This window comes from Embiotoca jacksoni, unplaced genomic scaffold (genome assembly GCF_022577435.1).
Source record: "Embiotoca jacksoni isolate LCO1_2020_lvr unplaced genomic scaffold, fEmbJac1.0.p SCAF_6, whole genome shotgun sequence".
Classification (NCBI taxonomy): Eukaryota; Metazoa; Chordata; class Actinopteri; family Embiotocidae; genus Embiotoca; species Embiotoca jacksoni.
Genome location: NW_027185414.1, coordinates 7,100,262 through 7,114,881, shown reverse-complemented (window position 1 = coordinate 7,114,881; position 14,620 = coordinate 7,100,262). Strand labels below are relative to the sequence as shown.

General features: G+C 42.2%; 1 protein-coding gene across 13 annotated transcripts in view; it reads left to right on the top strand.

The window, feature by feature from the left end:
- The window catches only part of celf6 (CUGBP Elav-like family member 6), a 144,535-nt gene that overhangs the window by 101,328 nt on the left and 28,587 nt on the right, over positions 1-14,620 (top strand). For 5 of the 13 annotated variants that reach the window (XM_069173720.1, XM_069173712.1, XM_069173713.1 and 2 more), the window contains exons 4-6: positions 583-711; positions 4,635-4,714; positions 13,951-14,124. In XM_069173720.1, coding sequence (XP_069029821.1) covers positions 583-711; positions 4,635-4,714; positions 13,951-14,124 — 383 coding nt within the window. The remainder of the gene's footprint in view (positions 1-582; positions 712-4,634; positions 4,715-13,950; positions 14,125-14,620) is intronic. The other 8 variants (XM_069173719.1, XM_069173716.1, XM_069173714.1 and 5 more) reach the window with 5 other exon arrangements.

Below are 14,620 nucleotides of genomic sequence, written 5' to 3'. Positions count from 1 at the left end.
TGTGTTATTTTTCTTTCATTTATCATTGGATAGAACATACTGGAAATGTGGCGAGACTTTTAAAACTCATCTGGATATTCATTGCACGCCCTTGACATGGAGTTTTACTCTTATTTATTATAATTCTGACTGCTTTGATGGTGAGAAAATGTAATAACATGTTCTTGCACCATGTTTCCTTTCAACGTTGTGATTTAAGCAACCAGATGATCTAACAGTTCGTCTACCTGAGCAAAATATTCCCGCTCTCCTTCTACCTTTACCCGAAGCCCATAGCGCTCCAAACATCATCTGTATCAAACATCACCGTGGCAGACTTGAATAGCTCACTGGAAACAGGAATATATCTCCCTCATACCAGGGCGGGGTGGCACACCACACAACAGTGAGATCAACAACAATAACAACAGCCGCAGCAGCAACAACACAGCAGACTGCTGATAAAAGGGGGTTTTGAGTTGCACAAGTTCCTCTCAGCTCTGCAGAACGGTGCCATCAGCTGTAGCATTTCTCTGTTCTCTCCTCTCCTCCACCCTCCCTCCCCCCCTCATCCTCCTCCCCCTTCCCCCTCTTCCTATCCAGAAGACAGGAAGCTGTTTGTGGGGATGCTCGGCAAGCAGCAGAGCGAGGACGATGTCCGGCGGCTGTTCGAGACCTTCGGCCAGATCGAGGAGTGCACCGTCCTGCGAGGGCCTGACGGGGCCAGTAAGGGTCAGAGCCCACACACCTCCCACTCTTTCCCCCCGCCCCCGTCTGTCCCTCTTAGTCCCTGTGTTTTGTCTACATGTGTGCTGCTTCTCTTTCTGCTCTTTACATTTTTAGAGCCATGCTTCACTTGCGGTGCACTCATTGACATCGTCTGTGATCCACCGTGCTCTCCTGAATAACTCATCCTCCACCTCAGCTATTGTATTTTTCCGCTACCTCTTATGTGCCGTGCTTGCATTTCTTTCATACCTCATTGTCACCGTGCTGACACCTCCTTCTTCGCACTTTCCTTTTCTCGCTACTTTTCGTATACCCCTTCCCTTTTTTGTTCTCACTCCACCTCTCACTCCTCTCGACTAGTTTCCCCCCTTCCCTTCCCGAAGTTCTTCTTATGATGTCTCTTCATCATGGCAGCTCCTCTCACCCTGGGCTTGTACAACAACTACATCACACAACACCTCGTCTTTCTGCTCATCCCTCTCCTCCTCCTCGTCCTCCTCCTCGTCCTCCTCCTCCTCCTCTTCCTGTTATCTGAAAAGCGGAGAGGTGTAATCATGTTTGTTTCCCACATTCCCATCATCCCTCCCCAGAGACGCCATTGGACGATAATGTTCTACTGTAAATAAAGCAGCCGGGCTCCGGGTTTTGCTGCTGTCACTCACTGTGCGGCAGATTTGCCTGCATTCAGGAATAGCTTATGCATTCTTGTCTGTGGCTTATGTGCTATTTGGTTAGTAGAGCGTGGTCAAATTAAAGATGGCTGTAAAATGTGCGATCCAGGTAGGATTGTTCTGAGAGCGCGAAAGGCTCCCAATCATCCTTTGATGGGTCTCTGTCTCGCAGCCACATTTGGAGTGATAATGCCCATGATATTGCTTTGAACCTCTGCCTTCTTTTCTCTCTGTTGACGATGATTTATTCTTCTATATGAAGCTTCTGAATGTGTGAGAGGGATGTGTGGGAAGGTGAGGGAGAGGGGTTGATAATGTGCAATCTTGCAAGGCCTTCTGAGTATATCAAAGAGAAAGCCTGGCTATACTGAGCCACACACCTATCTGTGTCTACATCTGTTCCCCTCACTGTTAATCCCGGTTCTATTGCTCTGCGTCGCCCCACCGGCCCACTACCTTTCTTTCTCCCTGGCTTGTTTCCTCTTTCGCTGTCTCTCCCTTCCTATCTGGCTCCCTCTCTTCCTGTCTGCTCAGATGCCTCAAGCTGATTGACAGCACATAAAATGAAATAAGGCCGGTGCTACTGTGTCAGACAGGAGCTAGTTTTCTCCCTCATTCACGCTTTCACTCTTTTTCACCCTCCTGCACCCCACACCTCAACTCTTACTCCTTCTCTCTCGTCACATGCCATACGTTTCCTGCTTTGGTATTTGTCTCTATTATATCTGACTTGATCATTCCCTTTTCCTGAAGTTTCACTGTAATGTTAACTATGAATGCCACCACCAGACAAGGGTTTCATGTATAGGTATCTGGTCCTATCACTCACTGTGCAATAGTCCCACGCAATCATTACGGGATGTTACGGCAAATTATTTTGCCAGCCGCCTCGCTCGGGATGAGGTTCCTGTAATTTGAATGAGACAGACCTTGAAATTGACAGTGCTATCTGTTCCATGGTAGAGGCTTTGTCCCCTGTTGATGTAAATTTATGCTACTCAGAGGCTTTTCAGCACCCCTCTTCACCCAATAAAAAGGCCGAGAAGTTTAACATCCATCTCTCTATGACGCTGCTCCTCAAAGTACTTTCAAAGTGCAACACTTGCTGCCAGAGTTGAATAGAGCCCCGAATTGTCAGGAATAATAGAGAGATGGCTTTTAGGTCTATAATTAAGTTGTGTTATAAATGTCACCCATCCAGAGGGATGGAATTCATGCATACATATTATTACCCCGGGAATTCAAAAGGCAGTGCAGATCCTCTCGCTTGAAAGCAATACAATCTCTCTTTTTCCTTCTTCCCCAACTCATTCTGAGCCATCAAATTCAAAAACTCAAACGTGCACTATAATTTATGAGGCTGTAGCACTTCCAATTCGTTTGAGATGTTGTGCTCCGTGTCCCTTAACTTCTTTTTAGGTCAACAAAAGCAAGGCTACAGCACTGATTTTTGATGAGAAATTTCAGGACATTGTATGTTCAACATGACTTTGCCACTGATGGCATGTGCCAAGCCCTGCAGTTATGAGTGTCAGCTCCGTTTGGGCTGAGTTGCTGGGGGCACTGGGACCTTGGCGCAATATCTGGTAGCCTTGTTAGGGAACCAAGAGCAAGTTGCCTTACAAAATCTAAAGGCTTTTGCAAGAACAAACTGCCCCTTATTATTTCAGCTACAAAGGTTAAATGTGTTTGTTCCTTCAAAGACAGAGTTGCAGTCAAATGGTACACACGAGGCTGGTGCATTTCAGTTGGACAAATAAAGACCTTTCCTGCCTCTACCCGGAGGGGTGTTCAAGTGAAGCAAAAGAGTGCTAGAGTGCTGTGACAGAATCAAAGGCTTCTTTGACTTATCTGCTTGCCTCTGTAGATCTATACACGCTTTGAGGACATTTGACAGTACAGAAAACACATGGCCTTTACCACTCACCACATTTCCGCACGCAACACTTTCAAATCCTTACCATTTATCATGGGGCTTGAATGCAGAGGCAGGGCCTCAGGTAAAGGTGGAAATTGTCCTCCATTGACTGCACACATGCTGCATGTCCCTCAGTTCAATCATTTTGATTTCGCGAGGAAATTATTAATTAGTTTGTTGGGAAAGCAAAGCTGACTCCGGAGATGTAGCAGTGAATGGGTTGCTGCCAGACATAATATCTCCTGAGCCTACCTATCAGTGTTGGTAGTTTAAATAAATCATCACAACTCCTGCAGAGTGAGTATATGAATACATTTAACCATTTTAAATAGGTATCAACAGTTCACAAGAAAACAGTGACGAAACCCAGGAGAAGCCTCTCTGGTTCAAAGACACTGATGCTATTCGATTAATGAAAAGTGGGTAGAATGAATCAATGGGTCTGTTAATGAGGTATCTCTTGACTTAAGACATGTGCTACTTGAAGGCAAGGATAAGAATAGGACATATCAGAGCACCCTTTGCAGTCTATGAAGACCATACAGCTTAGAGAAATAGCTCTTGTTTAATTTAATGGCTTTTGGAAAATTACCACGTTTCAGTTCCACTGCACTTCAGGTCACTATCTCTTTACATTGGTTTGGTGCCTGTCCTAACCTACACACTGATACACATGTAGTAGTCATGTGGTCACGACATGTACGCTTCCAAAACACATACTGTGAAATATTATCAACTTTAATTATTTTTAATATCATTTGAATTGTTAATGCAACGGGGCTCCATATTAAAGCTATATCGCCAGATCCCTTGTCTTCTGGACAACTTTTTATGTTGACTTTCCCTTTTGTGTATTAACTACACAATGGATTTAAGATGATTTGAATGCCCCTTGAGCAAAGCGCCCCTCCTCCTCCTCCTCTGTCTGAAATTATATGCGAGCAAAGATTCGGTTTGATAGGCAGATTATAATACTATTCCTTTGTCATCATAATCTCTTTTATGAGTGACTGCACACAAATCACTATGTGTAAATATTAAAGAGATTAATAATCACAAACAAGTCGGCATAGTAAATGCCTTGGCTACATGCTCTAAAGTGGAGGGGGTCAAATTAGAAATGGGCAAGGGACAGGATGTTCCGAGCAGCTAATGCCTTCACTACAATTAGACTGATTTATTCAGAGTTGTGCACTCAGCACACAAATGGCAAAATATATTTACAAAGCAGATAACATGAAAACAACGGTAACGGATTGTTTTCCCCATATCCGAGGCCATCTCGCTGATGTTGTGCCCCTCTCTTCTATTTTCTCTCTTTCTTTGTGTGTATGCAGGCTGTGCCTTTGTCAAGTTCTCCAGCCACGCAGAAGCGCAGGCCGCCATCAACAGCTTGCATGGTGGACAGACTATGCCTGTAAGTAACACACTCAAAACAAATGCTGTCATAATAACAGAATCAGTTGTTTCAGGTTTACTTAATGCCATTGCAAACAACCGTTTTTTCATTGGATGTGGGGCAGTTTTAAAGAAAGCTTTCCAACACGTGGTGTCACTTGGTTGTCGATTTATGCAAGCTGTTTTGCCTGTGGTCTCACTTTTATAAAATATTTGAAGTAGCCTGGTCAAAAGTTTGCAACAAAGATTGGTGAACTTTTTGACTCTTTCTGCTCTGCCAAGAGATAAACAATAACCAAGCCTTGTTTAAAGTTTTCTTTTCCACACTCTCGCTGCAGGTCGTATGTCTCTTTTTGAAATTCAATACCAAGTGCCTTTGTCCTTTTTATGTCTTAGGAAACAATCTCATACATTCAGACAAAAACATACACCAGATTGACTCTTCTCAAGCCTCACCAACAGTCCAGTCTCACATACTGCTATCACACGCAAGCCCTTCTCAGTCAGCATCCACTGCCTTAAAGTGTACAGCTGCCTGCTCTGTATCTTTATCCATTTCCTTCTCCTGCTATTCAAACTACTTTTTCAGCAGACAGATAGAGAGTGTTTACATTCACATTCTCATAAAGATATGATTACAGTGCACAGCACACAAATCCTTGAATGTGTTCTCAGTAGACATTGTACTGTCTATGCTAATGTTATTTATGAACAGTTGAAATTGAAGGAAAGGTACAGGTCGAATGATAGAAATAGAAAAATGAGAAACTGCATATAGACTGCAAGCATTATATGATGAAAACTGTAGGTGTGAGTTTGTTCTTATGTGGATTTCAGTCGTTACCCACTGTATTGTGATAAAACAGCAAATAATACATTTTACTCAAAGTTGAATTTATAATTTATTAAGTTAGTTATTCCATCCTAAAACGGAGACAGGGATTCATTTTCATGGTTAAGCAATACAATGTAAATGGTGGATGTGGATAGATTTCATCCACGTTTGTTGTAATTAACTTATATCAAATATATCACCAGTTTAAATTATGTTATGCTACCTGTCCAGCCATTATGAAAATGGATTAAAAGGTAGTGATCTAACTTCTTACATCAATATTTAAATAAGTGTCATCTGCATAAGAGTGAAAGTGTTTTGTTTGCTTTTGCTACATCCCAGTAGAATAATGCATGTATACTGTAATTTAAAAGAAGTAGAAGAAGAAGAAGAAGAAGAAGAAGAAGAAGCAGAAGAAGAAGAAGAAGAAGAAGAAGAAGAAGAAGCAGAAGAAGAAGAAGAAGAAGAAGAAGAAGAAGAAGAAGAAGAAGGAGAAGAAGGAGAAGGAGAAGAAGGAGAAGGAGAAGAAATACATGCATGGTCTATAAATAAATGCAGGCACAGACTGTTAAACAGGTTGTAAAGGGATTCATAAAGATCACAGCTTATTTGGACACCACACAAAGGTGTTGAAAACAGCTCATCACAGCCAACTTATTAACTGTCACTGTTCGGCCCTGTCGTGGGTCTACTTTTTGTAAAAGAATATTAAACATTTAAGACACTTGAAAACACTTATCAAGAGAAGCTTCATTACAGTGACTAGAAGGGAGGTTAACAAGTAAGTCAATAATATTAAAAAGCACCCTAGATTTAGGATGGATCTTCAAAATGAGGTCAGATTAATAAGCCGCTTTTGCTTCCTTAACTGCTTCCTGATATTTCAGCATTAAGCCCTTTATAATATTATGGGACACTTGCAGTTCATCAGCCCCCCATTAACTTTTGCCTTTTCTACATTTATTTATCAAAGCCCGGGCATCATCTATCGAAGACCGGAATATTTATCATGACATGTTGTGAACTAATGTGATTCTGTCAATACTACTTATATAGCTGTTCAGCCTAAATGTAAAACAGATTGCTAAATAATGGCTTCATTCATTTCACAGACGTAGAACAAGCACATGTAGAACATGTCATGGATCTGGTGTAGACACATATTGACCACCACACATAATCATGCAAACATTGACATAATGAAACAACAATACCTCATATGCAATACTACTAAATTGTGCAAGTATCACTTAAAAGTACTGTGCATATCGATATGGATATAAGGATTTATGAAAAATAGGTAATGCTGTATTGGGTCACTGTATTTGATATACAATAATTCAGAGATGCATGAAATAGAATTGGTGTTGATTTGTTTAGCTAAAGACTGAGGCCAACAAACCTCTAGTCAGACAGCAGTTCATTATTATTTGGATACACTTCTGTCGGTCTTGAACAAGGCCACCAAATAAGCTCAAGTAAAAGAAATGATGAATTACGAAGCATCTCCCTGCCACTGCTGGGTGTGTGTCGAGTACTACACAGCTGGACACACACACACAAGCGCACATTCTTTTTGGCAGGCACCCGCACCTTCACACACTTCACTGATGTTCCGCAATAAATATTTACGGATGCTTCCTGGCAGCCAGATAGTGTCCTGGAAGCCAGATGTAATTTACACATCTTTTTGATGCCGCCTCATTTTGCATTACATTGAAGTAGTGAGGGAGGGAAATAAGTGGTACAGTCAGTTTAACTTTGTGTGTGGTTTGTTGTGTGCAGCAGACGCCAAACTTTTCAGCATGTAAACCACAAGGGTCGAAATTTAATAAGCAGTGGGCCATGAGCCAAAGAATAATCATGTTGCGCACTGATCACGCACAATTATGACAGGCCTCTTACTGAAATTTGATTATAATCAAGTTATTTATCTTTTCCTCAAAATACCTTGTTGACTCAATCAATAGAATATGTTTACATCCAGATGATTTACATAATTGACTCCTGTGAGGCTGTTTTTGTTTTTTTTGCTTTCTTGTACAGGAAATTTGGCTCATGAGCACCACTTTTGCACTCTTTCAGTATGTTGACTTGTGTTGTAGACCAAACACAGTTGCATTAGGCTGGGCCACTGAGCCACCTGAGTTCCACTGCAGATATACTGTCCAAAGCAACATATGGAGCCCCAAACAAACCTGGGGCGGATCAAGAGGCATCCAAAAGTTCATTAATAATCTATATTATCCATATCTCTCTCCCTCTATCCCTGCACCTGTTATCCTACTCTCCCCAAATCCAACTTGCTCTCAGATTAATAGGCAAGGTGGCCATTAGTATCCAGCTAAGGCTTTGGTACCAATGGGGGATGCAGTTAATTTGGATAATATCACTGCCACATGTCGTCAACAACAGACTAACAGGAGGCAGGATTCAGAGAGTGGGCCGCTCTGCTCACGGCCTGCTGCCAGCTGTGAGGTCTGGATGAACCTTGAACAAAGAGTTGTCTCTCTTTCCCTCTTAATGTTCTCCCTCCAGCATCTGTGTTACCTGGCACACGCACACATGCCATAAATAATACCTGCACCAAAATACACTGCCCCAAAATGAAAGGCTTTAATGAAGCTTAAGGCCAAGGGATGCCACCGAAGGGCATGCGCTGATAGATCGGGTCATAGCTTTAATTGATGTTTATTGCAGACTGCAGGTGCTTCCAAAATTAACATAAAAGGTGATTGAGCACAGAACAGGCACTCTCGCTCCTTGTTCCGCTGCTGAATTACTGTAAAGCTGCAGAGGCACAGGTGGCAAAACTTCAAATGGCAAAGTCAGAGGCAGGCAGACAACATCCAGCAAATTGCAGACATTGTCATGTTTGGTGTCACAGCGTGGCTGACAGGACCTGTGGAGCTTGCTGGTGTTGGCAGCAACAAGACTACATGTGTGTGATACTATAGTTCTGGATTAATGAGAGATAAGACCAAGCCAGAGAACACTGTCATTGCAACAAAACAAAAAAAATCATCAAATGCCACATGAAACTATTGCAAAAATCTCTGCATTTGACATACTGCATGGAGTTTTATTTTTTGCCTTCGTTACATACTGTGGACCAAATATACCCCATAAATGAAAACGCTACTATAAATGACAGTATTCTTATGTGTCTCTTGGTCTGATGCAGTGTGCAGCAGCGCACATGCAGCAGTATGTGGGAGAAAGCAAGGCCAGACCAAGACAGCATCATCCACTGCTAATGAGAGACAGTCCTCCCGTGAGGCAAGCAGAGTTGCAGCAAGGTTCAGAGAGTTGAATATGAGGCCCAGAGGGGGTTCATCCAATTACCAAACAAACTTGTTATGCTGTATTCAATTAATTTCTTACAGATTCTCAATTGATAGTTTTAGTCTTTAAATCTGTAGAAAGCTGGGGCAACTGTGGATGTTTAATTTGTCATTTAAAAGAAGATGTTGAATGGCAGGGAAATAAGGTTCCTAGCACATTAGTGCGCTTTTGGAAATGACGGCTCTCCTTTCATTGTGAATGTTGTCATATTGTATTGTTGTAAGCCTCTGTAGAGGGTGAAACACGAGTGTCTGTTTACCTGTTGGTAGACACTTAACACCAGCGTCTTTGTATCACAGTAATGCAGAGATAAAAGCGTAATGTCATTTCACTGCTGTAGTTGAGTTCTAATCCCTCAATTACCGTTGTGTATTTTTCCATCTACACATTTCGCGGCCTGCTCAAAATCCAATATGGGAGATTTTCACAAGTCAAGTGTGTTGTTCAAGAAATTAGATTAGTTTTTGAACCTGTGACAAATTCCTTAGTTGTACCTGTCAAAAGTGAAGGCTCCCTGTTGGCCCTTATCAAATTCGGCAAATTCATTTTCTCTCCAGGTATAGGAGTCATGCTGGTGGAGGTTATTATTCTGTTTGTTTGTCAGCTTGTGATTTTCTGCAACCAGTGAGGAGGAGCTGCTTTGCATCCATTTCTCGTTGTTTGCCACCACCACCTGTTCCTTCATTAACTGGCCACACACTACTTTTTTCTTTATGTGGATAGAAACTTTTGATTCGCGCCAGGGATCACACTCGGAAATCTGTTTTTCTGATTAGGCCTTGGATCTAGTCTGCTTGAGATGTGGGGATATGAAATGATCTTGTTCAGAAGTCAGGATAACACAAAATTCTTAATTTTTAGGGGATATTTTAGCTTTTATGCTGTGAAAGTCAGAAATACTTGGCTCTGACATGAGTGGCAGTGCTGACAACACCTGCAGAGGCAGTTGTAGTGCTTTAGTGCTGCTGCCAAGACCATTCAGTGTAGACACTGCAGAGTGGATCTCCTCTCACGCTGTCGTCCACAGCCGAGAACTCTGCTGGGAGAAGCCAGACCAGGCCAAACTCCCCTCATCTTGAATCACAGTACAGTGAGCGCAGGCAGCCCGAGGCTTTCACAGTCCCCATGCTCACAATGCATTCTTCATGAGGTATTAAATGAATATAAGAATACGCAGATACACAAGGCAGAAAATGAATGTAATCTAAATGCCAGGCCCCTGTGCTGTGGGCTGACTTGAGCAACAACGCTGCAGGAAGATGTTTGCTCAGTGCCAGCCTCATTAAATCCAACATCCCAGTCCCTTCAACTGGCCCCACAAAGTTGAGAAAGAGCGGAAAAAGGTCAGGAGGTGGAATGAAATGAAATTAGAAAGGGAAAAAACTGCGCCGTTAACGCCGCCATGTCGGAGTATTGATTTAACTAATTGAAATGGCATCGAGGGAGAAACACCAGATGGGTCTCCTCTGGCCTGAGGTGGGGTGCTGGCTGGCTCTGATAGGATCCCATCTGAAACGTACTGTCCCTGGGGTCCACGCTGATGCTTTACTTCATTCCAGCTTCTTTCTCACAGTTATCTACAGCCAACACATTCTCTCGGTTGTCTTGGTAGAATGTTTATAAGACATGGGTTAACATCAAGGAACACGGGTTACTAGACTGACTTGCAAAAAACAAGAACTTGTTTTTTTATTTTTTTTTCTGTTGTTGTTTTTTAGTAGTTGCTTACTTATCTATTTTATACAGAAAAGATTCAGGTTTGGAGGGGAAGGGGGGGGTGAAGTGGTGCTGTGGGAAGGATAAGGCTTAAGAAAATGGTGAGTGACTTCAGGAAATTGCACAAAATCAATAATCAGTGTTGCATGTAGGCAGGATAAATATATGAACTTTGTATTCTTCAAGGTTTGTTTCAGCAGCCATGACTAACCAAAGCACAAAGCAAGAGACCACCCTGGCAAACTGCCCTCTCAATGGTACTATCGCTTACTGTTCCTGTTTAAAATTTCATGAAGCACTTACAAAAATAGGACACACTTTTTTGTATGAATTACCACAACGTATCATGAAATAAGGCTGAACTACAGCAGGACTCAGACTGTTTGTTTAGTGGCTGAATACACACACACACACACACACACACACACACACACTTACAGTGCTTTTGCAATATTTAATATTTAGTTTGTTTCTATGATTCTTTGTTTGGATAGTTCTGCTTAGGAAATATGCTTCCAGTTAAGTTGGCACTCAAGCTCTAACTTGGACATGTAGGACAGTTTAGTCGAGCTTTGTCATCTTCATTTTGTCTCACAGAGTCACGCAATCACGCACAAGAAGCAGGTGTATGCAGCATCACTCACACTGGTCAGCCTCATCTGTCTCTGTCCACATGTCCCCCTGCAGTTCTCTCGCATTTTTTATTTCTACGCCCCAAGAAAATATGGAAATCTAAATCAAAGCCTGAATTTGTACTGACCCTGTCAGGATGGGACATTTTGTGAAAGATGAATCCAAGTTGTGATTATGGAGTCCTTTTCTCCCCATGTCTTTGCTTTTATGATCTTACTAATCATATCCTGACTGCCCCCTGGCTGTCTCTGTCCTTCTGTCCTGGTGGTGCTCCGTGCTCTTTCCCAGCATGCACTGCCTGTAATTAAATAGGAGCCTGGTCCTCTTGACAGTGTCTGTGGCTACTTTCTCTGCCTGGCAGCTTCCTCTCTCTCTCTCTCTCTCTCTCTCTCTCTCTCTCTCTCTCTCTCTCTCTCTCTCTCTCTCACACTGTATCTGTCTCTCACTCACACACAGACACTCTCCTTCCCCCTCTCCTGGCCTGGATGTCACATGAGGAACTGACTCTGGTCTCTGTCTCTCAAATGATTTAATTGGATGCAAACTCAGGAGCACGGACATCAATACGGAACTATATCTGCCATAAGGAAGAGCCATTAGTCAATACTTCACCCTCCACATGCCGAAGGCTTTTGTCAGACCTAATTACCCAGTACTGTATTCAGTGGAGCTTCACCAGTGGGGGACTGGGACTCCTGTGGGATCTGGTTAGGATCACAGTTCACTCCCAGTGTATACACTTGAGTTGGAAAGTTCACGAAAGCAAATATCACTCACTATTCGCTTCCATTTAACACTGACAGCTAAATGATTGCAGTCATGAGAGGTGCATATCTAATTCCATTTGCTTCCTCTGTTTAGATACATTAGGCATTCAAGGCTAGAGTGTACTGCACACTGGACATCAGATCACAGACATGATCAACATGAGTACCACTTTTTATCCGTTGTGTTGTGAAAGAGAACCCACACTCAGGTTTCAGAAGAAAGAAAAGGGTTGTCGAAGAGCTCTTTTTTAATTATGTACTTTTTGCTGGTCATTTCCCACGAGAAATACACATTGTGAGAAAGCTATTTTTAACCACACATTAAAACATGCAAATGCAATGCATGCATTAAGTAACCTTGTTTCTAAATGACCTACATTTAAGTTGTGGTCAGATTGATAGCACACTTCCTGGTAAAGCATGTTAACTAGAGCAACAGACTTGCAGTTAGCTTTGAGAAACTCATATGAGCCTCACAAACTGCTGTAGTTACATAATGTGTGTAATTATCTTGTTGTCTTCTCTTAGTCTCTCCAACTGTTTACACAGTTGAAGGATGTTCACAGACATCTTTGGCTAATAGTAGTGCTGAGTAGAAAACCGGTTCATCCAGTGTACCGCATTTTAATTCCCGGATGGTATGAATTTTTAATTTACTGCCACTCTGAAGCAGCATTAAATGAATCACTTTAACTTTGCATTAAGCTGAAAACTGTGCGTCCTCATAGATCAGGAATCAAAGTACTACCATTCCACTGCAAGGAGCACTATAGCAGGCTGAGCAGAGGTACTGAGAGGGAACTATTTCAACTGTCTTCCCTTCTCATGAATGGTTACGACTTTTTAACACAATAATTAATAACCCCAAATAACTTCCTTAAACAGGGCAAAACACTATGGCGCACAACAATCTATGAAACATAAACAATTTGTACAATTAACAAAATTACACAGCATGCTGGGTACAATAGGAAGCAGGTACTACAACAGTCAAATAACAGCTGGGAGAGGATCTGTCGCTACAATACATTCAAGCGCAGAAAAGGGGGGAAATGAAGAGAGAGATACCGGAGATGCACCGGAGGAACTTGTTCCCAAGAGAGGTGCTATATCTATAGCTATTTACTGCAAAGTTTGTCGAGCGATGGTTGTTACAGGTGTTGGAAACTTACTTTCATCATCTCTGCAGAAATCAAGTTGGAATTCCAAGAGAGTATAAAGTAATAATGGTCGTCAGATTCGAGGCCGTCAGCCAGTAGCATCCGTGAAACAGCGAAGCCAAAGGGTCAGACATCACTTGAAAAGGCATTATTTCTCTGCAGTACATATGACAGGAAAGCAATGCGCAGACTGACATTCGGAAGGCTATAACAATCCACCAATGTAAGGATACGGTGCTGCTAAAGACAGGCTAGAAAGACCTGTTCAGAGCAATGATTAAACCACTGCACTCGAGATACAGCTTATGTAGTTTGACACTGTGCTCCAATTTCTTTCCAGTCAGGCATTTGAGGACAAATGTTGTTACCCCCTTATGCTACAAGAGGGAGTATAACCTTAAGTGTCTGTGTATTTTGAAGAGTGCCAACTCAAGAAAGAAATTAATAATTCACACAGTGTGTGGGCAACATATCCATGATGAAATATTACAATTTTCTATGTTCTCAAACAAACATTTTAAGATTCCGTCAGTTTAACTTAAAATATATCATGGTACATAGCTTTGGTCATAAATACCCAACACTTGCTAACAGACACCAGCTCAGTAGCTGGTTGAGAAGCTCAAGTGATGGGAACAATCTGCTAAACACTGCATAACCTTGCACTATCAGTTATCCTATTTGGATAAAACTCCAGCAGTATCCACAAATAATTTTATGTAGACACACATGGAAAAGTTAAAATATGGAAGCTGGGCTGTACATTTCACTAACCTTGTAAATGTATGTGTCTCTGTAGGGTGCCTCGTCCAGCCTGGTGGTCAAATTTGCAGACACTGATAAGGAGAGGACCCTTCGCAGGATGCACCAGATGGCGGGCCAGCTCGGCATATTCAGTCCCATGACCATCCAGTTTGGGGCCTATGGCGCCTACTCTCATGCTGTAAGTCTCAGCCCAGCGGGGGAGGAGACGGTGAGCTTTAAAAAAAAATTTAAAAAAGAAACAAAAACTGTTGTGATTTGAGGATTGAACCCACTCTTTCTCCCTCTAGGCATGTGACACTCCCAGCGAACAGCTCCTTAAGTGATTCACACTATTAAACGGCTGTTAAGGATCCAAAATTGCAGAGGCTTAACAAAAAAAAACCTCTGCACTGCTTTTATATAATGTGTCTTTTTATCCCTTCATTCGTCCAGGGAGGCTGCTTATCATGTATTCTCAGTGCAACACTGGTTTATTTGCAAACATCCACTTCATATTCACTTTCTGTTCCCGCATTTCCCAACTTGATGTGTGAATTTAAACAGACAACTCGGGCCTGCCTCTTTAACATTTCATCTACTTACATATATTCCTTTTTTTTTTACTCAAACAGAGGTGCACGTCATTACCAAGAACCCACACCCGTTCACTCCCTACCTCTCTCTCTGTCAGCCAACCCCACCCCCATTTCATATTCACACATGAA